The sequence below is a fragment of the Lissotriton vulgaris genome, chromosome 6 (assembly GCF_964263255.1).
Source record: "Lissotriton vulgaris chromosome 6, aLisVul1.2, whole genome shotgun sequence".
Classification (NCBI taxonomy): Eukaryota; Metazoa; Chordata; class Amphibia; order Caudata; family Salamandridae; genus Lissotriton; species Lissotriton vulgaris.
The window spans coordinates 1,056,310,739-1,056,335,586 of NC_141694.1; the positions used below are offsets into that span (position 1 = coordinate 1,056,310,739).

Consider the following 24,848-nt stretch of genomic DNA (forward strand, 5'->3'; position numbering starts at 1 on the left):
TGGTCATTGTCTTCTTCTTGAGGATCATGTCTCCACCGGTTGGTTTGAATCCTGCGGAGTACCTTCTGCAAGATAACATCTTGCGCAGTGACATCTCGGATAACTTCCATGGGAATGGCAGGTGGCAGTGCTTGGTCGGCCACAAAGTGGATGTACTCCTCGGCAATGGAAGGGTTGGAGTCCGATGATGCATGAGGATGACGAGACATATAGTCAGCCGGGTTCTCTGCCTTCCCGGGTTTGTGGACAATGGTAAAAGTATATTCCTGAAGTCTCAGGCCCCACCTCTCGATCCTCGGAGGCATTTTGGATCTGGGGTTGCCGTAGATGGTAACTAGCGCCTGATGATCAGTGATCAAAGTAAAGTGCTTGCCGTAGATAAAAACATGAAAATGTTCACATGCCCAAACCACCGCAAGACTCTCTTTCTCAGGTTACGAGTATGCCCTTTCAGGATCGGACAAACTGCGACTGGCATAGGCAACGATGCGCCTCTGGTCAGAGTCATTGTCATATTGTGCTAGGATAGCCCCCAGCCCCACAGGGCTGGCATCTACAGTGATTTCAGTCTTTCGTCTAGGATTGAAGTACGAGAGGTTGTCAGCAGACTCTACTGCACGCTTGATCTCTCTGAACGCCTGTTCACACTGGGGCGTCCAGTCAAATGGTTGGCCTTGTTTGGTGAGGGTGCGAAGAGGATGGCTGATGGTCGCATAGTCTCTGATGTAACGGGCACAGTAGCTGGCCATCCCCAGGAACGATCTTAGTTCACTGACATCCTGAGGGCTCTTGGTGTTGTTCAGAGTTGCTATCTTGTCCGGATCAGGTTTCATCTCTGCACCCGAGAAAATGTGGCCAAAGAATTTTAAAGTGGACTGGTGGAACTCACACTTATCTTTGTTTAATGTCAGGTTCGCATCTAGCAGGGCATGGCAGACGCGATCAAGTGCTATGTCGTGTTCACGGACATCGGAGCCATACACAAGGATTTCGTCGCTGTAATTTAGAGTGTTAGGGATATGTTGAATGATTTGCCGGATCGCCTCTTGGAAAATTTCCGCGGCTGATGAGACACCAAAACTCAGTCTCTTGTATCTGAAGAGTCCTAAGTGGGTGGCAAATGTTGTAATGTAACGGGAGTTGACGCCCAACTCCAGCTGGTGATAGCCTTTGTTTAAATCCAGCTTCGAGAACACCCTCGCCCCGTTCAACGCAGAGATCATGTCGCTCAGATGCGGCCCAGGATGGCGTTCCCTTTCAATTGCAGTGTTGGGTAATCGCATGTCAACACACAGCCTCACCTTGCCAGTGGTGCCTTTCTTGGGTACAATGACCACTGGCGATACCCATGGGGTCGGACCATCCGTCCGTTCAATTATGTCTGCTGACAGGAGGTCATGAAGTTCATCCTCGACGGCTTTCTGGAGATGGAATGGTACACGTCGAGGGTGCTGTGCCACAGGCCTGATCTGTTCATTGATGTGTAGATCTATTTGACAACCCTTCATTTTCCCTAGTCCTTGAAACAGCCTGGGAAACTTGCTGACAATGTCCTGATCATCATTGACCTTAAAGAGGATCTCAACAAGGCGGAGACACTCTGCGGTTGGTAGGCTGAGTAGACAGTCAGCCTCTGGGCCCTTGATGACATGTATGACCGCCGGTATGGTGATGGTGTCGTGTTTGAGTGTTGTTGGGAATTTTCCCAAGCATTGAAGTGGTCTCTTGGACATCCAAGTGAAAACTCGGACTGGTGCATACGTTAGTGGAGGCTTAGGGCTCATCCTCTCATATTCTGTGACCGGGATATAATTCAGCGAAGTCCCGCTATACAGCACGAATTTAGTGTCATGGTTCCCTACTTTTATGTCCAAGCATGGATATTTTTTGAGTTGGTCGGGGTCCTCGATCATGTTCACATATTCAACTGTGTATTCAGAATCTCTGGATGATGATCTGGAGTCCCGGGACGGTGACCTACGCTCCCATCGAGATCTGCGCGACTCTCGGCTGGAGTGTGACGAGCCTGAGGATAATGTAGTCTTTCCTTGAACAGCTCTTATGTGATGCTTTCTGGTGTCGGAACGGGACGATCTCGTTGTTTTGCTTCGCCTCTCTTTGTGATAGTCCCCACACATCGCTTCGAAGTGGTTTGTCCGCCCACATTTCCTACATCTCTGACCCATGGCAGGGCAGGCATCTGCATGAGGATAGTGATATCCACACCTGTACCATTTTTTTGACCTCTCTGGTCTTCTTTCCCTCCGCCCAGGTTCTCGCCTCCTGTGCTCTGGATGTCTTTGATGAGACGACGGTCGTGATCTCCAGTGCTTGTCTTTCGAGCTTCTTCGACTGCTGCCTTTAGCTTGGACGCGACGCACTTGTTCATGGCTCACGTTGCGCCCTGTTTCAATGTTGGTGGCATGTTCCTCGGCCTGATCATAGACGCGAGTCATTTCTTCAATGTCGTCTAGTTCATGGGGTTTTCTTAACAGCCGCCTCCTGAGAGTTTCTGAGTGACATCCATCTATGATTTGCGATTTTATGGCGGCATCTGTTGAAAAGGTGTCGAATTCACAGTGTCTTGATAGCCGTCGCAATCGGGTGATGAATGCGCTCATTGCCTCGTCCTTTCCTTGGCGCGCTTGATGAAACGCATGCGCTCATGTCCACATTTCTTTCATGGAGGAATTTTTTATTCAGCGCTTCACGTACTTTGTCATAAGTTCCAGCATCTGCAGGGGGAAGATCTTTGATTATTTTGCTTATCTCTCGACCTGCCAGGTTGCGGAGAGCGATCAATTTCTCTTTATCAACAGTTACTTTGGATCCCTCAATGTAGTCTTCGAAATCTTCAAGCCACTCTTGCCACTTGAGGCCCATGCTCCCTCCTGTGGTCAGTGTTAAAGGTTCCGGGGCCCGCAGGTGCGACCCTCCTGCAATGATGGGCTTGGCTTCGTTTCGTTGCGGGGATGTCTCTGGGGTTACCATCTTGGTGACGCGTGCTTCCCGCCTTTTCTGCCTCGGATTGACCTGTCGCCGCTCGTTCGCAGGTGCCTGGGTAGGTTAATTGCGGTCGTTTTTTTTTTTCAATGTTCATTTAACTTTGCTCGTGCTTGTTTATTTTTGGTTACTTGTGTTGTCTCACACTTCCTATGTTTCTTTGCAGCTCGTGCGTGTCATTTCTAACTTACCAATCACTATGCCTGACCTTAAGATGGCCGCCCCACAATGACCAAGGAGTCTGTCCTCAAGGCTGCCTGACTTCAAGATGGCTGCCGTTGCTAGCTGCACACAAAGCTTTCTTTCTGCTCATTCAGACCACAGCTGCTTCAATCGGGACTCACCGGCCGTCGATTTCAGGAGGGGGGGCAACACTTCTCCTGGCTTCCAGACTCTGTGTCTCTGCTGCTGCGCTCAGGTAAGGTTGGGGTGGGCTCCCACCTTGCTTCTTATCGTCTCGGGCTCACCCGGCGCCACCTGGCCAAACCTCACGCATCAGGCATGAGCTCGCGAGATCGCGCGCCACTCAAGCTCCGCTTGGGCCACACTCGCTGGCAGGGGTCCGCCGGCCTTCCGTGAGCGACGCTGGCCACCAGGACAATCCCAGATGACTTTGGGTGGCAGGCAAAGTCGGAGTGGGCTCCCGACTTCTGCTCGTTCTATGCGGGTCGACGTCCACGCATCAGGCGTGAGTCGCGGTTTTGGCGCGAACAGCTCTCCTTCACTAAAGCGTGTCGGCGCTCGTTGCTTCGGCCCCTCTTGGCTCCCGCACAGTCGCCGGACTGGGGACAGGGTCACCTGCTGCTGGCCTCTCACTTCAGGCGGCTGCTCCGCTTTCCACGGCAGCCTTCCTCTTCGTGGACGCTGTTCGGGACAGGGCGCTTCTGCAGGGTTCTGTGGGCAGTGGGAATGCCTATCCCACCCTCGTCGCCAGTTGTCGTATCTTGGTAATAACCACAGACAAGTATAAGTATATTTATACAGGAGCTTTATTGAGTGCCTCCTTCCCTGTCCCTGTCCCTACTCTAACTAACTCCATCCTGACCACGCTCCTCCTCTTCCCTTCCACCCCAGCTGGCTCCACCCACCCATCTACTAGACCGCTGACCACATAACATCACTTGTAGTTTCAGACTTTCTTGGTGACCAAAGCTCTTTGGGGAACATTATCAGTTTCCCGATTCAAGGCTCAAGGAATCAAGACTGACTTGGTCTTCTGCTGAAATAGAAGCAATCAAAGTCTTGGTATTTTGGATCAAGTGATCTACATTGACTTTGACAGCTGTTATCCTGCTGATATGTGTGGAAGAATGACATTGACATAAAACATTAATAAGAAATGAACCAGTGGGGAACAGATTTAAGCCCAGTATCTTGAGGGGGGTTATTAGAGGGAAACATGCCAATCGCTGAAAGTACAGCTGATTTGCTGGGGGGTGAAGCTTTTACTGCTTCAGCAGCACCACCGGTACGGAGGTCAAGTGATGACTTTATCTCAACGTAAAGTGATTTTTTTTACGAATGTCATCTATGGCACTTGAGGAGACATCAGAGTCTATCTGCATTTAACCATCTTTTAAAGTAGTAAAATGTAATTCCTTTGCATTTTGTTGTACTCAAAGTATGTTGACTGTAATGTCTTCTATGGTTTGTACACATTCTGCAGTATCACAATTGCTTAAAAATAAACAATAGCTTCACAGATAGATGATGTCTTCAGAACGCGCTTCCTGAGTGCAGCTATTAAAGGTAATCTATCAACGCTTACTGATGATACAGTTGTAATGCTTGGGGGAGCATTGGGTGATGTCTAGGAGATTTTAACGTTGCTGAGGTCTGCACGGATGTTTGACCACTGGGTTCAATTTCAGTCTTTAAATGATTGTAAATAGCACCCAGTGCAACCCCTAGCGGGGTTTGGTGCTGGCGGTTCTCCCCATTGTAACATTGGTCTGATGTTCCCTTGTGATGGAAGGTTCCTGGAGAGTTTGCTGGGTACATCAGGCTCTGCTTTTGATCTGTTTTGTTGAACAGGTAGATTTGCGGATTCCCCCCCAAACCTCGTTATCATTGTCAAGCAGTGAAATTATATTTTGTTCGGTGTGGGGTTTGACAGTGTTTGATGCTTGGTTGTGCAATGTATTTGATGGTTGACAATATGACTTTGGGTTAGGAGTAAGTGGGCGGTTCACTAGTAGAGGAGTGACACTGCAAGGGTGTGGTGTGATACATAGAATCTGTTCTGAATTTCTGTGAGGGAGAGCCCCATCGGGGGTACAAAAGTGTAAATTCGACACCTGGAAGTCCTGTAGGGTATCAGAATTGTTATCAGAAGCAATTGCTTTCCTATTGCGCTGACGAGCATTCCTTTCTTTACAGCCAAAGCATCTCTTCCTCGAACTGCCATCTACAGACACATGTGGTAACTTAAGAAATGTGGTCCCCTCACAAGCACTACCCCTAAAGTTTCCATGCAGTGGTTGTTACTTCTGTACGCTTTGTAGCCTCTCTTCTTCATGCTTCCGACTTTTGCTTTTCAGATTATCAGCTGGCGGCTTCATACCCCTATGTAAGACGGGTCACTGGGTGCACGAATGCGGTGTTTGACAGGCGTTGGTATTATCTGAGTTAGAGAAAAAACTAAATTTTATTTCAAACATTGAAAAGTCTGAAGCATCATCTTAATAGTCATCAGTGCTAAAACAAGTCTCGACCAGTATACACACACACACATATTCAAGTACTGTCTATAGTAGACAATACCCTTTTGATTACATACCAATAGAATAATTCTCACCATCCTTATGCCGACGCCTGTGAAAAACAATATGAAAAGTGCTGGTACACATTTTCATATAATAGGGTAAATTATATTAATTGATAGCTCTGCCACACACACACAACCGTTGGGTACCATCATTGTGACGCCCAGAGGGGACAAAACAGACACACTCACTCTTGACAGAGGGAAGAGACACACGCTCTTGACAGATGGACCTCTCCTATAGCGCAGGGATTAGGCATCCAGCCGGAAGCAACATGAGACATTCTGAGACAGAACAGCACACACTTGAGATTTCATGGTTAAACAAAAATCAAGATTTATGTCCACCCACCCCGCCATACCCTAGCAAGTTACCTTCTCCAGGATATACTGTGACAACATTTTATTTCAGACACTGAGCATTATTAAATGTTAATCAGAAAAACAAACTGGCAGCATAGATCAAGACTGAAAGACAAAGGTCAATGCTTAGTCAGACCTTGAGGCTTAGATCTAGTGCTAATACATAACACACAGAGTACTGCAAAAATGTTTCTAATGCTTAAACCACGTGCTCTAGCAAAAATGACAAAAAAACCTTCACTGCAGAGTGAAATACTTCATTAGAACCACATGATAGAACGTTACAGGGCTACCTCCTCATTCGCTTTATTTTGACAGGCTGGAGGCGTGACACTAACCTAAATTTTCATTTTTAGCTTAATATTGTCTTGCACCAGATTCGCATATATAATGGCATACTTTTTTGTGTCTGTTTCAAGCCTCCTGATTAACTGGAAAAGTTCATTCAAAACACCCAGAGTGCTACAACATTTTTTCTAATGCTTAAGCCATATGAAGGATAATACGGAGCTGCACCTGGTTGAAAAAAGCATGTAACTTTTGAGAAATAATAGCATTAGAATCAGAGGTTCAACCAGCCAGAGGCTTTTATAAAAAACAAAAGCACACCCCATACCATTATTTCTTTTTTTTGTGTGTTTCGAAATTTCAAATGTTTTTTTTTTTTGCAGAGTTTTATGTCGTGCGAACTTGACCCGAATCGGGTATCAGAGCGCTTTACATAGCACCAGTTACGTTACATGAGGACAAACATTCATTCTATGTTAGGCAGGGGGAGGTTAAGGGCCAGATGTAGGTAATCCGATTTTACCGATTCTAAAATACCGAATTTTACCGAATCGGTATTTTAGAATCGGTAAATGGTATGTAGATAAAAATTCGGTAAAAAATACCGAATCGGTAAAATTCGGAATCGGACTTTCGGAAATTACCGAATCGGTAAATACCGAATCGGTAAATACCGATTCGGTAATTTCCGAATCGGAAAGCAAACAAAAGTGAAACATAAGTAGGCAGCCAATCAGGTGCTACCACCCTCCCCCTCCCTACTAGGAAGTGGCTACACAGGCAGCTGCAACTAATTAGAAGCTTCTGGAAAGGCAGTTAGAGCTGAGCTGAGTCCCTGAGCAGCAGAAAAAGTTTTGAGCACTTTTAAAACTGCAAAATGGCAAGCAGCAAAGAAAAAGAGCAGACAGAGAGGAGGAGGAAACTCAAATTCAGCAGCATGGAGCTGCAGGTCCTTGTTGAGGAGGTGGTGAAGGTGCACCAAAAACTGTTTGGCAGGCAGTCCCTCACTGTGGCACAATCTGCCAAAAGGAAACTCTGGCTGAACATACTGGACAAAGTGAATGCAGTTGGGGTGACTACCAGAGACGCAGAGGACCTGAAAAAGCGATTCTATGACCTCAGGTGCCAAACTAAGAAAAAACTGGCTGAACACCACAAGCAGGCAACAAAAACTGGCGGAGGCAAGAACCCAGCACCCCCCCTTACTGACCTGGAGGAGATGGTGGCCTCAACCATTGAACCAGACAGCGTCTGCGGACTGGGAGAAGTAGACAGCTCTGCCAGAGCTGCAAGCAGAAAAGGTAAGACACATGCACAGCATCCCCCCCACCTACCATCATCCTTACCTGTACCCTTTGTGGGCAAGTGAACCCCAGTCCATTACTGCTAGCACTATACAGGAGCAATGCATCATGGTACATGTAGTCAGGAAATGTAAGAACATGTCATACAGCACAGCAACCACCAAGTTAGGGAAATGCTTGCACAGAGAATAAAGCTTAAGTTTGAAATATTTAATTGTAGTGACTGTGAGACAGTAGCACTTAGCTAATGTACGCTCATATGTCCAAAGGTGAAATGTCTTGCAGGCGTTCGCAGGAGACAGAAGGCACACCACCAGAGAGGGAGGAGAGTCAGGAGCCAGGTCCAACTACCCAGAACGTACCACAGGACACAGGTGCACCAAGTAGCCATCCTCCTGCGCAAGACTCAGAAATGGCTCCAGAGTTGCAGGCGTCCCCTCTAAGATCTCAATCCCCTCTGTTGCTGTCATCCCCAGAAATGCCAGCATCACAGCATGACACAACACCTGCATCATAACCAAGCAGGAGGCATGTTGTGGCCCCACTTCTAGAAATGGAGTCAACAGCAGCTGACATGGCAGGGGAAGAAACTCACAACTTGCCTGTGGATGATAGCCCTGGCACACTGCACCCCAGTGCAGAGGTGGGCCATACTGGTGGAAGACGCCGCAGAGTCCTAGAAAGGCGTGCAGATGCAACTGTGGAGGGTCAAAGTGTGTTCCGTGGCCTGGAGGGGTCCATGGTGAGAATCCAGAGGATGCAGGGAAGAGCCATCCAGTCATTCCATCGCCAAATGAGGTCCTTGAACAATAACATAGGAGACACAGGAAAGGGCATCAGGGAGCTTGTAGAAGTGAACAAAGAGATGGCAGCAGGGATGCGCGAAATGAGCCAATCGGTGCAGTTGCTATGCACCAAACTAGACACTGATTTTGAGTCAAGGCGCAAGGAAAGGCAGTGTGCACATGGCCAAAATAAATAAATCAACCGCCTAGCCACTGCCACATCCCTGCTATGCAGGAGAAGCAGTAACATGCAGGTAACAATGACCCAAAACAGCAATGAGGTCACTAGGGTCATGGGCAGGATGACCAGTGCTCTTGAGGCGCTGTTAAATGCCCAAACTGCACAAACAGCTGCTCTGGATGTGCCTGTGAGTGAGGAGAGCACAAGCAGGAGCAGCATGGCAAGCTCCCTTGTCCCAGAGACAAGGAGGAGCAGCAGGCGCCACGCTGAGGCCACAGGCCAGCAAGAAAGTGAGCAGAGTGAGCACCATACAAGTGGCCCTGGGAAGCGCGGACGAAAATGACTATGACAGTTCATGGTGAAGTGAACCAAGAATGACATCATTTAAGTAAAAAAATGTTTGTTGCACATTTGTGCTTTAGAAACCTACGTCATGACACAATTACACTACATTGGGTGCATACTCCACCTGTATGTGTCTCTTTTCTTACTTAAAAGAAGTTGCGTGTGATCTCTTCCCGTCTGTGTCTGCCATCAGTTGGTGTTGCAACTCCAGATGTGTGTGGCTCAGGCAGTGGTTGCTCGTCATCATGGTCCTCATAATCAGAGATATAAACTTTGGTGCCCTTCTTAACCGCAAGGTTGTGCAGCATTGCACAGGCTGCAATCATCTTGCAGCAGGTGATTGGTGTGTACTGGCGGGCCCCTCCACTCTTATGTAGGCATCGAAACCTGCTCTTCCACATACCAAAGGTGCGCTCCACAATGTTTCGGGTTGTCTTGTGTGCCCTGTTGTATCTCCTCTGGCTTGGTGTTGTAGGGTTGAGGTAGGGTGTGAGGATGAAGGACCGGAGGGCATATGCATGGTCCCCGAATTGCAAGAAGAAAAAACATTACTCACATGCACACACACATACATCTGCTATACGTATCACAGGAGTTTCACACAGTGTGTTGCCTAGCAAGTATCCTTCGTCAAATTCCCCCGCTGTCGGGTGTGCGTAGATCCCACTGTTTTGGAAGATGTAAGAGTTGTGGGTACTCCCGGGAAATTTGGCTACTATGTCAGTGATCATGAACTTGGAATCACAGATCACCTGTACATTTATGGTGTGGGTGGACTTCCTGTTCCGATAAATGTACTCTGTGGCAGCAGGTGGGCATATTGGTATGTGGGGACCATCAATACAGCCAATGATGTTAGGGAAATGCGCCCTCTGATAAAAGTCTGTCTTTGTCCTAAGCAGTTCTGCATGCGTTGCAGGGAAGCTGATGTAGTAATGCATTCTCTGCAACATGGCGTCAAGGAATTTTTTGAAGAAACGGGACAGACATCTCTGAGACACCCCACCTACCGCAGCAACCACACTCTGGTAACTCCCAGATGCAAGCAGGTGTAGGCTGCACAGCGCCTGCACATGGGGTGGGATGGCGTGCGCCCTTGGGGTTGGATGGTCCAACAGTGGGTGGAGGTCCCTGATAAGGTCCAGGATAGTTTGGGGGGCCAGCCTGTACCTTTGTAGGATCTCAGGCTCAGTTAGCTGGAATAGAGTGATCCTCTGCCTGTACACCTTCTCCTCCCTCCTCCAGACCCTTCTCTCCTTCTGCCTGTAGCCGTAGCCACCTCGCAATGATATAGAATGCCGCCATTCTGGTGAAACTGGTGCATTTTGGGGCCTTTTTTATAGCCGGCACCTGGTTACCACCTGATTTCAATCCATGGTAAATACCGACTCTTAAATACCGAATTTCATGTAAATTCGGTATTTAAAAGGATACCTACATCTCGAAATTAATTTTTTCCATTTCTTAATTTCCGAATCGGTAAATTTACCAAATCGGTAAATTTACCGATTTCTGTAATTTTACCGATTCGGTAAAGTTTCCGAATCGGAAACTTTACCGAATCGGAAAAATTACCGATTCTGTAAATTTTCCGATTCGGTAAAGGTTCCGATTCGGTAAATTTACCGATTCGTATGTTTTTGGTTCCCCTACATCCCAAATGCCCAATACCGGTCGGTAACGGCCGAAATTCGGCAATTTCGTCCGTTACCGACCGGTATTGGGCCACCTACATCTGGCCCTAAGTGATTTGCCCAGAATAGCAGGATGTTCAGCGTCATTGCAGAGACTCAAAACCAGTTCCCCAGATTCGAGGTTTACCGCCCTAGCTGTTAGGCCAACTCCTCTCCTCTAATCGAAAAATTTTGTAATGATTACAGAGATATGAATACATAAGATTATAATTTAACATTTTAAGTTCAGGAAATATTATTATCCGAAAAAACAGAGAGTCAGAATTATATAATGGATCTTATATGATATGTAAAAGAGATTATGAAAGAGAACAACTTATAACAAGTTAATAAATACATATATTTCATTATATAGGGGCGCTAGGTGGCGCACATCCAAGATGGCCACACACATGTGAGGCTCTGGAAGCTTGGCAAAAAAATCCGGCAATTATCCTGATTCCTACCCCTGGCGGAAGGGTGGTTTTGTGTTCTGACTCACTGTTGTGGCCTCTGCTTCGGCGGTTAAAAAATCGATGCTTCACCGCCTCTGTGGGCCCAGCTGCAGGGAGCTAACTGTCGTGCGGGCTGACCTGCCCTGTCCTGCTGGAAGCCTGTATGGGAGCTGTGGCTGCTTGAGGTTGCGGCTCTACACGTGGTGTCGGGCCCCGCTGGGTTGCCTGCTGCACATTTGACACCTGCTAGTCCCTGCCTTGGCCCGGTGATTTGTGCTTTGCTGGCATAGGGTCTGACCGCATTTGGGGCAGTGGATCGGCGGTGCGGACCCTCAACTACGGTGGAGTGCTGCGTCCTGTTGAGGTAGGACTGCGGGGGTCCCTTACTCTTCAGCGGTCTTCCCGCAACCCTCTGTCACGCATTACCCACCCCCCTGCTGGCTGCCACCTTACCTGTGAGGCGGGTTCGGGTTCCGGGAGATACGTCAGCGGCGCTGGACCCTGCGGCGATCTTGCTGCGGCTCTGCCTTCCCGCCAGCGGCCTGCGTCTCGAGCCGCGAGAGGTCCGCCCACGTCTGTCATTTCGGGGGTGCGGATCGTACACTCCTACTCCGTCCCGCTGCTGGGCGCCTGTAATGTGTGTCTGTGCTCTGTGAGGCCCGCTGGCGGCATTGGATCCTGCCGCGAGCAGTGTCCCCACACCTATGCCTGGAGCCACGCATGATCTGCCCACCTGAGGATCTACGGATTCGCGGTGCTGATCCAGGCCGGAAGTGAGGAGGCGCCTCTTTGCTTGGCCGACGGGGTTGCCCCCAGGTAATGAATACGCCTCCTTGCTGTGCAGCGACCCTCTAATACACACCTGGGCACAATACTACTACCCTCGCTGACTGCCTCTCTCCCTGTAATGCCTCTTCATACTTCTGGACACTGCACACCATTACTGCCTCTGTTTTAAGACCGGGATCCCTCTGCATACCTTCAGCCCCATTATTGAACCTCTGGCATTCTGTGCCCGCCTGCTGCATGGCTGTGTTACCCCCTCCCGCTCTTCGCCTGGGCTGCAACACTCCATTGCTCTGCCACCTGCATACATCACTGTGGGGACTGCTGGAAGCTGTGGAGGCGCGCCTTCCTAGTCTTCTCAATCCCCTGGGTACTGTGCGTCTGTCTTATCTGCACTACACCTCTTTCCTGCATGCATGAACTGGTGCTGTGTATCAATTAAATTAGTCCTGTGTATGGGCACCTGCAGCCTGGAACACCTGTCCCCGCATTCGCCCTGAACATTGCAACTGATACTGACCTGCTACGGAACTGTCGTCCTTCCCCTGCTGAGAGACTTGGCCGGCACCTCTTCGCTTTAGACCTGTCACGCCGGAACAAACAAACTCTCTCCTGCTGTTATCTCCAGTTGAGGCTGCATCCACCCCCCCTTTTTTTTCCTTTTTTTTTGCGAAGAGGCCTATCTGCCTAATGTAACAGGACACAATGGGAAAGTCTGATGGTCACCAATCACGTCTAACATTTGATACCAAAAAAAAGACGGCGACGAGATCGAATTCGGGCGACCCTACACCCGCTAACATGGACCAAACGCAACCCTTGCCTCAAGCTACTGGAGACTACTGCAAGTCCATACTTCTCACAGTACAGCACAGCCTATCTGACTTGTCAGGGAAAATGGACACTATGAATAACCGTTTGGATTTCCTTGTGCAAAAAGTCTATACCCATGACGGGCAGTTAAAGGAGGCCAAACGCCGCATTTCCGAGACCGAGGATGTTACCACCCAAATGCAAGCACAGGTGACACAAATGGACAAACTGCTGAAAGTGATTGCGGCTAAGAATGAGGACATCGAAGCCAGGAGCTGCCGCAACAATGTTTGCATTTTAGGTATACCGGAGAGCACAAACACCGGTCGGATGGAGGATTACGTCGAACGCCTCCTAAAAAGCTCATTTTCAAAGACTCATTTTCGCCGTACTTGGTGGTGGAGCGCGCGCATCACTCCCTGGGGCAGAAACCACCCCCTGGAGAGAACCCTTGACCCATCATTTCACGCCTCCTTAATTACAGGGATCGAGACATTGCACTTCAGAAGGGCAGGGAGCTGAAGACTCTACAATTTGAAGGGAATACTTTTACAATCTACCCTGATTTTACGCTTGCAGTCCAGGAGGCACGGCGGAAATTCCTCACGGTAAAGCAGAAACTCCGTAAAGCCCAACTAGAGTACTCCCTGCTATACCCGGTGAGGCTTCGGATCACGCACAATGGCAAGCATGTATTCTGTACCAACCCGCAGCAAGTGGACAACTTACCCTTGCACAACGCTCACCCCGTCCTGATCACAACTCCAGCCCATCCGCATCGGCCGATGAATAGTCCAGCCTACAGTGGAGCCTCATGTTACTCACTGATCAGGGTTAGCTATCTACGAGACCCCCACTCATGCGGGTTGCAGAGTGACACCCACTACTGACTCACATCCGGTGTGGAACAATAGCTATTTTTCAGCCTGCAGCCATGACCTTGACGTCACATCCAGATTAAACTCAGAGACAGATAAGTGCCAGATAGGCTTTGCTCATTATATCCTGTACTGCTTTTCCCTTTTTTGTTCCTGCCTGTTGCTGGCATATATTGATTCCTACGGAGTAGAACCTTGATACTGTGCCAAGCACCCTTCCCCCCTTCGGCCACTTCCTCCCCTACATGGGTCGTAACCCAGGGACTGCATTGCAGTTGTTTGGAGGATAGCTGCGGGAAGGGATGACTGTCATCTGGTGCCCCCTATATGGGAAATCCCCTATTGCAAAGTTTCTTTGTTGCCTTGCATTGGTTTACGCATTTCTTGCTACTAAAGCCTAGTCCTTTTAGAATGGACTGGCCTGTTTTTCTAATTGGGAAAGTGGGTGGGACGATGTTTCCCAGCACGATTGGGGTGCCGATGTGGGTGGGGGGGGGGGGCTGGGGACTGTTAATTCCTAACAGAGACAATGCACCTATGTTATGTTTGATTACAGGGACCGACTGGGACAATTACTGGTTACATCACTCACACATGAGCTGGTGTCACAATACTCCTCATCAACAGTGTTATACATTGGAAGCTTCCTATGCACTGCATCAGCATTATTATTGTAAAATGCCATCTTCCCTGCCCCTATACCACAGATAGACCCCCCCATGTATTAAGTTACTTACGTGGAATGTTAGAGGCCTCCGTGATCCCCGCAAACGTCAGCAGATATTGTCATATTTGGACAGACACCATATACAAATTGCTATGCTCCAGGAGACGCACCTTGACCCTGCGCGGCCTTCATGTTTTGGCTCCTGCTGGGCCTCTGTGTGAGTCTTTTCCTCTTACTCCTCGTACTCGCAGGGCACACTTATTTCAATAAAGAAAAACACACCGTTCAGACTGGGAGGTACGCAATTGACTCCTCTGGCTGTAGTTGCCTCATCTGGGGTACCTTAGCCACGCAATTGGTCACGCTTGTCTGTAGCTACGGCCCTAATGCAGATGATCCGGACTATTTCACGACACTCTTGGGGCATGTGCTGAAGATAGGTTCCACACATGTTCTATGGGGTGGGGATCTCAACACTGCCCTGTGTCCTTCTATGGACCGCTCTAACCCTCTTCCACATCACTAAACAAGAACACATGCAGTCCTCTCTGGACTACGCGTGGAACACGGTCTTGTCGATGCTTGGCGACATGTATACCCCACCGCCATGGATGGTACTTTTTATACAGCTGGGCATGCTGCCTGGTCGAGATTAGACTATTGGCTGTGTTTCCGGGCATGGGTCCAAATGGCCACTCACATGGTGAGGAACATACTTTGACCAGGCTCCAGTGCGCCTTGACTTAACACCGCCCGATTCTGTTGCTGTTCCCCTCTGCTGGCGGCTTGTCACTGAGACTCTTCTGGACACTGTGTTCCAAACCGAATTGGGGGAAGAGATAGAAGACTTCTTTCAGAGGAACAGGGGCTCTGTGGACAATGTTGGCTTACTCTGGGAGGCCTTTATTTACAATTAGAGGTGTCTGTATGTCTAAGAGCTTTGGTGTGCTTCGTGACCTAAGGAGAGACTTGCAACGTCTTGAACTCGAAATTAAACGACTTGAGGTGGACATGTGGGCGACCAGCGCTGGTGATAAACCTGCCTCTCTCTGCCTGCCCTCTGCGAGCTTTTAACGGAGTATGCTGACACTGCGAACCGTGAGGTAAAATTCTGAGGTAAATATTATACTGCTCGCTGTAATGGCGAAGGGGAGAGACCTGGTCGGGCACTTGCGAGCACCATCAAAATGCCCCGTTTTTCCAACCACATATTAGACGTAGTGGACGATAGTGGCGTGCGTTAAAGGGACAGCTTGGACATCCTTAATATTTTCACTGCATACTATTTGGAACTTTACGTCTCACACCGCTCATCCCCTCCTGACTTCCCCCCTTATTTTTGTGACATAACTCTTGGGGGGCTAGGAGATTCCCAACGCGAGTTCCTGGTGGCCCCGTTTGAGGACGATGAGTATAGAGAGGCCATAATGCAAATGGCATCGGGGAAGGCGCCCGGCTCGGATGAGTTACCTATTGACTTTTACAGAATGTACATGGATCAGCTGATTCCAGTGCTCAAAGAGGTATTCCTCGAGGTGCATGAGACACTCCTCCTCACTGGCACCATGAGAGAGGCACTCATCACGTCTTTATTAAAACCTGGTAAACCTGCGGATCATTGCGAGTCCTATAGACCTCTCTCATTAATAAATACTGATGCGATAATTCTGGCTAAACTATTGGCCAACCGGCTTAGTCTACTTATGGACAATTAGTTCTCCCGGACCAGGCCGGGTTTATACCAGGGAGAGCCACATCCCACAATCTTAGGACCATGTTTTCCATCTTGCAAGCCGTAGACCCAAAATTGCAATTGATAGCTGTGTTCCTCGATGCCTCAAAGACTTTCGATTCAGTGGAGTGGGACTACCTATTCACTGTTTTATAGTGTATGGGCCTCCCCATAGGTTTTCTCACATGGATTAGGCTTTTGTATACCTCTCCCATTGCGAGGGTTTTAATTAATGAGCACACTTCACCATCCATTCCCCTCTCCTCAGGCACACGTCAGGGGTGTCTACTCTCCCCCCTCTTGTTTGCCTTAATCATGGAGCCCCTTGCAGCAAGAATCAGGCAACATCATCACCATGTTGGCCTGCGCTGTTTTCTTCGCCCAATACCTATCTCTTTATATGCGGACGACGTGACCCACTATATTAAAGATCTCCAACATAATCTTAATACACTGCTGCGAGAATTTGTCAGATTTGGGGGCCTATCCGGGATACACATAAACTGGTCCAAATTGAAGATATTCCCCCTGGCCAACTCAGTCACTCCATTTATGACTGATTACCCGCTTGAGTGGTGTACTGATGATGCTAAATATCTAGGGATTCAGATGACCGCAGACAGGGACGAATTGATGCGCATCAATTACGGATGTGCAAAGGACCACATCACGGACTGTATTACCCGTTGGATTACCCTCCCCTTAACCATGGCTGGTCGCATTTCCCTTATAAAAATGGAAATCCACCCCAAATTTCTATACCTATTTCTAAACATTCCATTTGATCCTGAGCGACACTTCTTTACCACGCTCCGATCCGAATTGATCCGCCTTGTTTGGGGCGGGAAGCAATCACGTATACAATAGAATGTGATGATGCGGCCATACTGTACTGGGGGGGTTGACATTCCAAACTTCGAGCTTTATTGCAACTTTGGCAATTCGTTTATTTACTCCCAAACAGTGGGTTCAAATAGAACATTCTCTTCTCAATTGCAATGATGGCCTTATTTTTCTTTATGGTATTCGACATCCATGCTCTTCCCCTCCATATCCGGTAATGCAAGCTACTTATCAAGTCTGGCATCGAGCACAGTGCCTCGTACAAACTTTGTACTGTTTGCATTCTAAAGCTCCACTCTGGAATAACGAAAGTATCCGAATAAATAGTAAAGCACTCCAATGGTCTAGTTGGATATCATGTGACATCCAAACACTTGATCGGGTTATATCAAATGGAGAGCAAAAATCCTTTGAACTACTCTTTGAAGAATTTGATCTCCCATCACTCCAAATATCGCAATACTTATAGCTACAGCACTGTCTAAGACGATGTTTAGGTTCTCCTCCCTGGACATTGAACTCCTCACCAATATTAAATTATCTCCTTACATGGGGACGACACAAAGGAGTGATGTCAGGCTTGTGTGGTGTTTTAACTCTTCACTTATTTTCACAACCACTTGCTAACGCTCTTCAAATGAAATGGCAAGAACGTCTACACATTACTATTGAAGATAATGTATGGTTGGATGTATTCGAAGCTCTAGACAAAGGCATTTGAGAAGCTTGCTTGAAATTCTGTCTTTTTTAAATTTTACATGATTGTTATTGGACTCCTCTGAAATTGCAAAAAGCAGGATTATTAATTCTTAATGCTGGAGATGCTCTGAAACTAATTGTGATCGTTCCCATTTACTTCGTGATTGTCCTTCCATACTAGATTTTTGGACTTTCATATGGGTTGCACTACAGAGAACTATTCCATCACTCCGTCTTCCCCTTCCCCTTTCTATTACGTTAATTCCCAATGCTCAGAAAAACTTGTCATTGTCACAAATACAGGCCATCGAGGATTTGAGAAATGATCCCCAAATAGTGATACGCCACTCCGACAAGGGGGGGACGTGGTGGTCTTAGACAAAGGCAAATATCTGGCAGAAGGGATGAGGCAATTGGGAGATAACACATGCTACCAGGTTACAAACTATGGTGAGGTTAGAAAATCAAATGCCACTTTTTACAATCTCCTAATGGAATACTGAGACAAAGGTTTGCTAGAATGGAAGGAATACAACTACCTTAAATGTGAACATCCGAGGGTACCCATTCTATATTTATTACCCAAGCTTCATAAAAATGCAGCTGACCCGCCAGGAAGACCCATAGTGTCATCAATGGGCTCCCTGTTAGAAAACACCTCATGCCTGATAGATCATTACTTAAGACCGTTTGTGATCTCTCTCCCAGCATACTTGAAAGACACCACGCACTTCTTAACGATCATTGATGGAATACATTGGGAACCATCGTATACACTAGTCACATTGGATGTGGGTAGTTTATATACCAGTATACGTCACAACCTGGGGATCCAGGCAGTTGAACATTATTTAAAATCACGTTCCATCTCACTGACACTCCATTTGAAAATAAACTTCTGCCTAACCAATAATTTTTTTATTTTTGATGAGACGGTGTACCGACAGTCACAGGGCACGGCAATGGGCACCTTCTTCGCCCCCAATAATGCCAACCTCTTCATGGGGTGGTGGGAGGAGCAGGTGTCCATGTCCAAGTCCGATTTTAACACCAGGGTTGTCCTGTGGTTAAGGTACATCGACAACATTTTTATGATTTGGAGAATATGGAGTCAGCCAAGAGCTTTGTCAACCAACTAAATAGAAATTCTTATAATCTTGTTTTTTCTGAAAACATCCATAAAACAGACATAGAATTTTTAGATGTCCATATTAAAATTCAAGGGCAAACTGTAACTACAAGTTTATTCAGAAAACAGACAGCGGGCAATAGCATTTTGAGTGCACAGAGTGCCCATCCCCGGAAGCTAGTTGACAGCATACCTTACGGGGAACTGTTACGGGCGAAGAGGAACTGTAGCACTACAAATGCATATGAGAAAGAAAAACAAGTGATGTGTAGCCGCTTTAAAGAGCGAGGGTATAAATGGTCCACAATCAAGAATGCGTGTACAAGAGCAGATGCAACTGTTAGAAATGAATTACTTAATCCAAAGCAAACAATGATTGATGAAGAGAAGGTTAGATTTATAACAACCTTTTCAGGCCAAGCGAGAGACATCAGAACCATTTTCAAGAAACACTGGCATGTTCTTCTAACGGATCAGCATCTGAAACCCCACCTAAGTGTCAACCCTCAGATCACGTTTAGAAGAGGTAAATCTCTAAAAGATGATCTGAGTAGAATTTCTGTGACAAGTAAGATAGTGAGCAAATGAACTGCAGGCTTTAAATGCTGTAGAAGCTGCAAAGCCTGCAAAAAAAGTGTGGATTGTGAATCCTTAACAATCCCTAATTCTGGAAGAGAGTTTGTTATCCGAAAACCCCTGACTTGCAACACGATGTATTGCGTTTACGTACTCATTTGTCTGTGTGACAAATGGTACGTGGGCAGCACCATACATCAAGGCAAGAAACGTGTGATGGAGAATGTGCGGGCGATAAAAACCAACAATCAACAATATCCTGTAGCCTGTCATTTTTATGACTGTCATTTTCAAAATGAAAATTTATTGAGAATGGCAGTTATTGATATGGTTGACTAGGGATCAGGTGTGGCTGCAGAAAACTTGCGTTGCGCAAGCTTGAATCGAGGTACATAATTGACATTGAATGTATGAACCCGATAGGCCTTAATTCAAATGAGGAATTAGCGGTACACCTTGCTGAATGAAGATGATAAAATGTTATGATATTTATTTGAAAGTTGCTTTTCCGTCTTTTTATATTATGTTTTTTACATTTTAGGTAATTTTTGGTAACAGTGGACAATTATGACCTTCGAAATGCTATGATGACAATGCATTAAATATTCATAAACTCCAATATGACAAGACTTTCAATATGAACAGTATGGATTCATCAACAATGATTTGCCCACTTGGGCGGTGACAATAATTAATTATTTTTGGTACCAATGCTTTGATCGCTGTGGAAACTCAGAAGGAATGTGAAGTTCTATTCTTGATTTAGATTGCCCACTTGGGCGTAATTTCGAGGAATTACCAGTGATAACGAACTGATTAGTGTACACATTGAGTACAAGTGCCTTGAACTTTATTGCACAAACAAATCATGATGTGTGAAATTCTATTCTTGAGTTAAATTGCCCACTTGGGCGTGACGCTAATTAATTGTTAGCGATAATGGTCTGAATAGTGCGCACATTGAGTACACATGCTTTGAACTTTATTGCACGGACAAATTGTGATGCGCTATTTACTGGGGTACTGTTTACATTGATGTACATAAGGGATGTTGAAACTTTATGTTGTTTTCACTAACCATCGTTCTAGAAGCAATGACGGTTAAGGTTACAGAATCCATGCGCATATGTTTAAATGAGATATCATTGGTAATATTTTATTGGAATATGATTATTGTCTGACAAATATTTATGTGAATAGTCAAATGGGCAAAGGATGTAGTAATAAGATATTGCCCAAATGTGTAAAACATCATTACAAAATGGCGGCCAAGTTTTCTTCACTGTTATCTCACTTATGTGGTGGTTGTCCAATCACTATGAGGGATGTGGGATACAAAATGGGTGTACACATCAGAAACGGCTGAAACGTGATCAAGCCGTAAGGTGAAACGCGTTGTTTCCTGCCGAATAAATTTTGCACACAAGAACAACTCCAGGTGTCCGAGTACGTGTGTTCTCATGAACTAAATTCTTTTTGGATGTCTATACCTATATATATATATATATATATATATATATATATATATATATATATATATTCGAGCTCCGCAGGCAAAAAAACGGCAAAAAATCAGCACTCACAGCAGATTAAACCAAATACGGTTTATTTGCGCACAAATCCAAAAACCAGACGCGTTTCAGCACTTGCCTTCGTCAGTGTCAGCTGGCGACGGCAAGGCGGAAGTAAGTTAAAGCATTAATCATCAAAAGCAAAAACGGACCATAAACATAATTAAAGCACCATCTTTGAATGGTGAAATAACGCTCGTTTCAATACAAATGAAAACTCATTTCTAGCAATGCCTGTAATGCTGTACAAATCAATAATTTTTCAATACAAGTTGAATTTAAATTAGATTATCCACTTTTGACATTTAGCCCTGGATGGGCAATTCGTTGGTTTAAAGTCAAAACCTAAAATTCATAAATCAGCATCAGTTGCATATATATATAAATTTAGTGGTCGATTAGGATGGCGGGACCGACCGCAGGAGCAGCGGCGGTCCCTCCGTAGCAATTAGGATGTGACCGACACCCAGGCGGTCACATCCCTTATATTTTACATTGCTGCGGGTGCTGCTTTGAGCAGCACCTGCCGCAATGTAAAATATGCATGTTTAACTTTGGCATGCACAACTTGGCAGGCACCGCGTGGTGCCTACCACCTTGTGCATGCCAAAGCAGGGGGGTACCATAGGAACCCCCCATGTGCAACCCCAACACCCTGGGGGCCCGCAACGGGCCCCCAAACACAAAAGACCACATGCTTTTCCATGGCGGAAAAGCCGCCGTGGAAAAGCATGTTTCCGCCTGCATCCTAATATGGCTGGCGGTGTCTTGCAGACACCGCCACCATATTTGCTTGCATACACCGCAGATCAGCGGCGGACGGACTTGCCGTCCGCCGCTGATCCCACCGCCATCCTAATGTGGTGGTGGGTGTTTCCAATGTCCGCGGCGGTGGATCTGCATCCTCCAGGCTGGCGGTGGCTTCCGCCAGCCCGGAGGATGTGGATTCACCGCCATCCTAATCGGCGCCATAGTTAGGGAAAGTAAAAAATATGGTAACAAAATATAAATAAGTATAAGACTATATAGATAGACAACAATATAAATATACGTCTATAAATAAAGAAAGAAAAATATAGAGATAAATAGAGAAACAAATAAAGATAAATATATAAAGCTGAATACAGATAAATATAAATATATATATATATATATATATAGATAGATATAGTTATAGATACTAATATAGATATAGACTCCTTGTCCGGACAAAAAGAGATAAAGGGTAAAGACAGTATATGAGAGAAGGAAGAAAATGCTTAGGGGTCTTGAAGAAAAAGAGTCCAGACTTGTTGGAAAATGTCTTCTTGTTCCTGAAGTCGATATATAATACGTTCATGGGATGCTGTTTGGACCATTGTTGCCAGCCATCCTTCATTCGACGGAGGGTTAAATGATTGCCAATGTCTTAAGATACATATTTTAGCAGTGGCGAGTGCAGTGTCTAAAAGACGACATTGTGGACGTGTAATGGAAGGAAGAGTCCTAAAATCATGTAATAACGTAATAGAAAGGGTAAGGGGAAGGGGAAGACGGAGTGATGGAATAGTTCTCTGTAGTGTAACCCATATGAAAGTCCAAAAATCTAGTATGGAAGGACAATCACGAAGTAAATGGGAACAATCACAATTAGTTTCAGAGCATCTCCAGCATTTAGAATGCAATAATAATCCTGCTTTTTGCAATTTCAGAGGAGTCCAATACCAATCATGTAAAATTTTAAAAAGACAGAATGTCAAGCAAGCTTCTCAAATGCCTTTGTCTAGAGCTTCCAATACATCCAACCATACATTATCTTCAATAGTAATGTGTAGACATTCTTGACATTTCATTTGAAGAGCGTTAGCAAGTGGTTGTGAAAATAAGTGAAGAGTTAAAACACCACACAAGCCTGACATCACTACCTTGTGTCGTCCCCATGTAAGGAGATAATCTAATATTGGTGAGGAGTTCAATGTCCAAGGAGGAGAACCTAAACATCGTCTTAGACAGTGCTGTAGCTATAAGTATTGCGATATTTGGTGTGATGGGTCAAATTCTTCAAAGAGTAGTTCAAAGGATTTTTGCTCTCCATTTGATATAACCCGATCAAGTGTTTGGATGTCACATGATATCCAACTAGACCATTGGAGTGCTTTACTATTTATTCGGATACTTTCGTTATTCCAGAGTGGAGCTTTAGAATGCAAACAGTACGAAGTTTGTACGAGGCGCTGTGCTCGATGCCAGACTTGATAAGTAGCTTGCATTACCGGATGTGGAGGGGAAGAGCGTGGATGTCAAATACCATAAAGAAAAATAAGGCCATCATTGCAATTGAGAAGAGAATGTTCTATTTGAACCCACTGCAGAGGGTCAGTGGTGTTTGGAAGTAAATAAACGAATTGCGAAAGTTGCAAGGCTAAGGAGTAATGTTCCAGGGATAGTAAACCCAAATCACCATAAGAGCGGCAAGCCATTAATTTAGCAGCAGGTAAACGAGGACGTAGGAAACCCCAGACAAAAGACTGAATACTAGCATCCACTCGACATAATGTAGATAAGGGAATAATTATAATAAGCATACCCAGTTTATTAGTAAAGCTAGGTAAGGTGACCATCCTAACAGCCTGTACTCTTTCCCACATAGAAAAACCAGAGACCCATTTAGCAAAATCAGTTTTCGTTTGTGTAATAAGGGGAGTGAGAATATATGAAACCAATTGGATAGACCTCTATTAACTAGAACGCCAAGGTATTTTAAGTATGATGATTTCCAACAAAAGGAATAACCATCAATTGAAGCTTTTGTGGTACCAGGAGAAAGTGGAAGAGCCTCGCTTTTATCCCAGTTCACTTTGTAACCAGAATGTATTGCAAAACTGTCAATAATTTGAAGTAAAGCTGGTAAAGAGCACAGCAGATCTTTAAGCGTAAGAAGAATGTCACCAGCATATAGATTTAGTTTAGAGTCACCGTCTGTCATAGGTATGCCTTGTATTTGTGGGGAGTGTCAAATTAATGAGGCAAGAGGTTCTGTTGCTAATAGAAATAAAAGGGGAGAAAGGGGACAACCTTGACGAGTGCCTCTGCGGATTGGGAAAAGGTCTGAAAGAAAGCCCCCACAGTTAACTTGAGCTACTGGATTATCATACAAAAGACGAACTTTGGAAATAAATGAATCACCTAGTCCAAAGCGCTTCATGGTTGCAAATAAGTATCTCCAGTCAATTCGGTCAAATGCTTTTTCTGCATCTAATGAGAAGGCAACAGCATCTTCTGTTAACTCATTTGCAGTCCATAATGTGTGAGCTAGGGTTTTCTAGATGACCATCCTGGAACAAAACCCACCTGTGAACGGTGTATAAGAGAAGGAATAACGTTGCGCAGGCATGCCACTAAAATACTTGCAACAATCTTAACATCAGTATTTATTAGTGAGATTGGTCGATAACTATTACAAATAAGCGGGTCTTTGCCAGGTTTTAAAATTACTGCAATTAACGCTCTGTTAGAGATAGGACCAAATTAATCTACTTGAACGGCCTCTTGGAAAGCAGAAAATAAGATATCAACTGTTTCTGTTCCAGTCCATTTATCAAATTCCGCAGGAAAAACATCTTCCCCAGGGGATTTATGATAAGGTAATTTAGCAATAGCTGCAGCTATTTCTTCTTTAGTGATATCCCCATCAAGCATAGTTCTTCCCTAATCTGTAAGGCAAGGGAGGTTAACATAAGCAGGATAGGCGACTAATTGGTTTTCAGACTTCGACATCTCATAGGTATAAAGTTGTTTATAAAAGGATGCAAAAGCATCTAAAATTTCCTGCAGATTTGTAAGAATCACACCAGTTTCTGCACGAATTGCAGAACTAGCCATAGCTGCCTCACGTTGTTTGAGCAGGGCTGCAAGTAATCGACCGGCTTTCTCGCCTAGCTCATAATGTCTACCCGTAATGCGTTGGAGAGCATATTCAACGTTAGAAGTATATAGATTATTAAGCTCCATATT

At 45.8% G+C, this 24,848-nt stretch overlaps 2 protein-coding genes and 1 pseudogene across 2 annotated transcripts in view; 1 reads left to right on the forward strand and 2 right to left on the reverse strand.

The window, feature by feature from the left end:
• The window catches only part of LOC147708404 (E3 ubiquitin-protein ligase PHF7-like), a 2,104,679-nt gene that overhangs the window by 1,596,437 nt on the left and 483,394 nt on the right, over window positions 1-24,848 (forward strand). The gene's annotated exons all lie outside the window — the stretch shown is intronic.
• Window positions 435-2,991, reverse strand: LOC147708405 (uncharacterized). Its single transcript, XM_086925114.1, is given in 2 exon segments — window positions 435-2,661; window positions 2,663-2,991. Coding segments are annotated over 2 exon segments (2,556 nt in total).
• LOC147708406 (uncharacterized) lies at window positions 4,143-5,564 on the reverse strand (annotated as a pseudogene).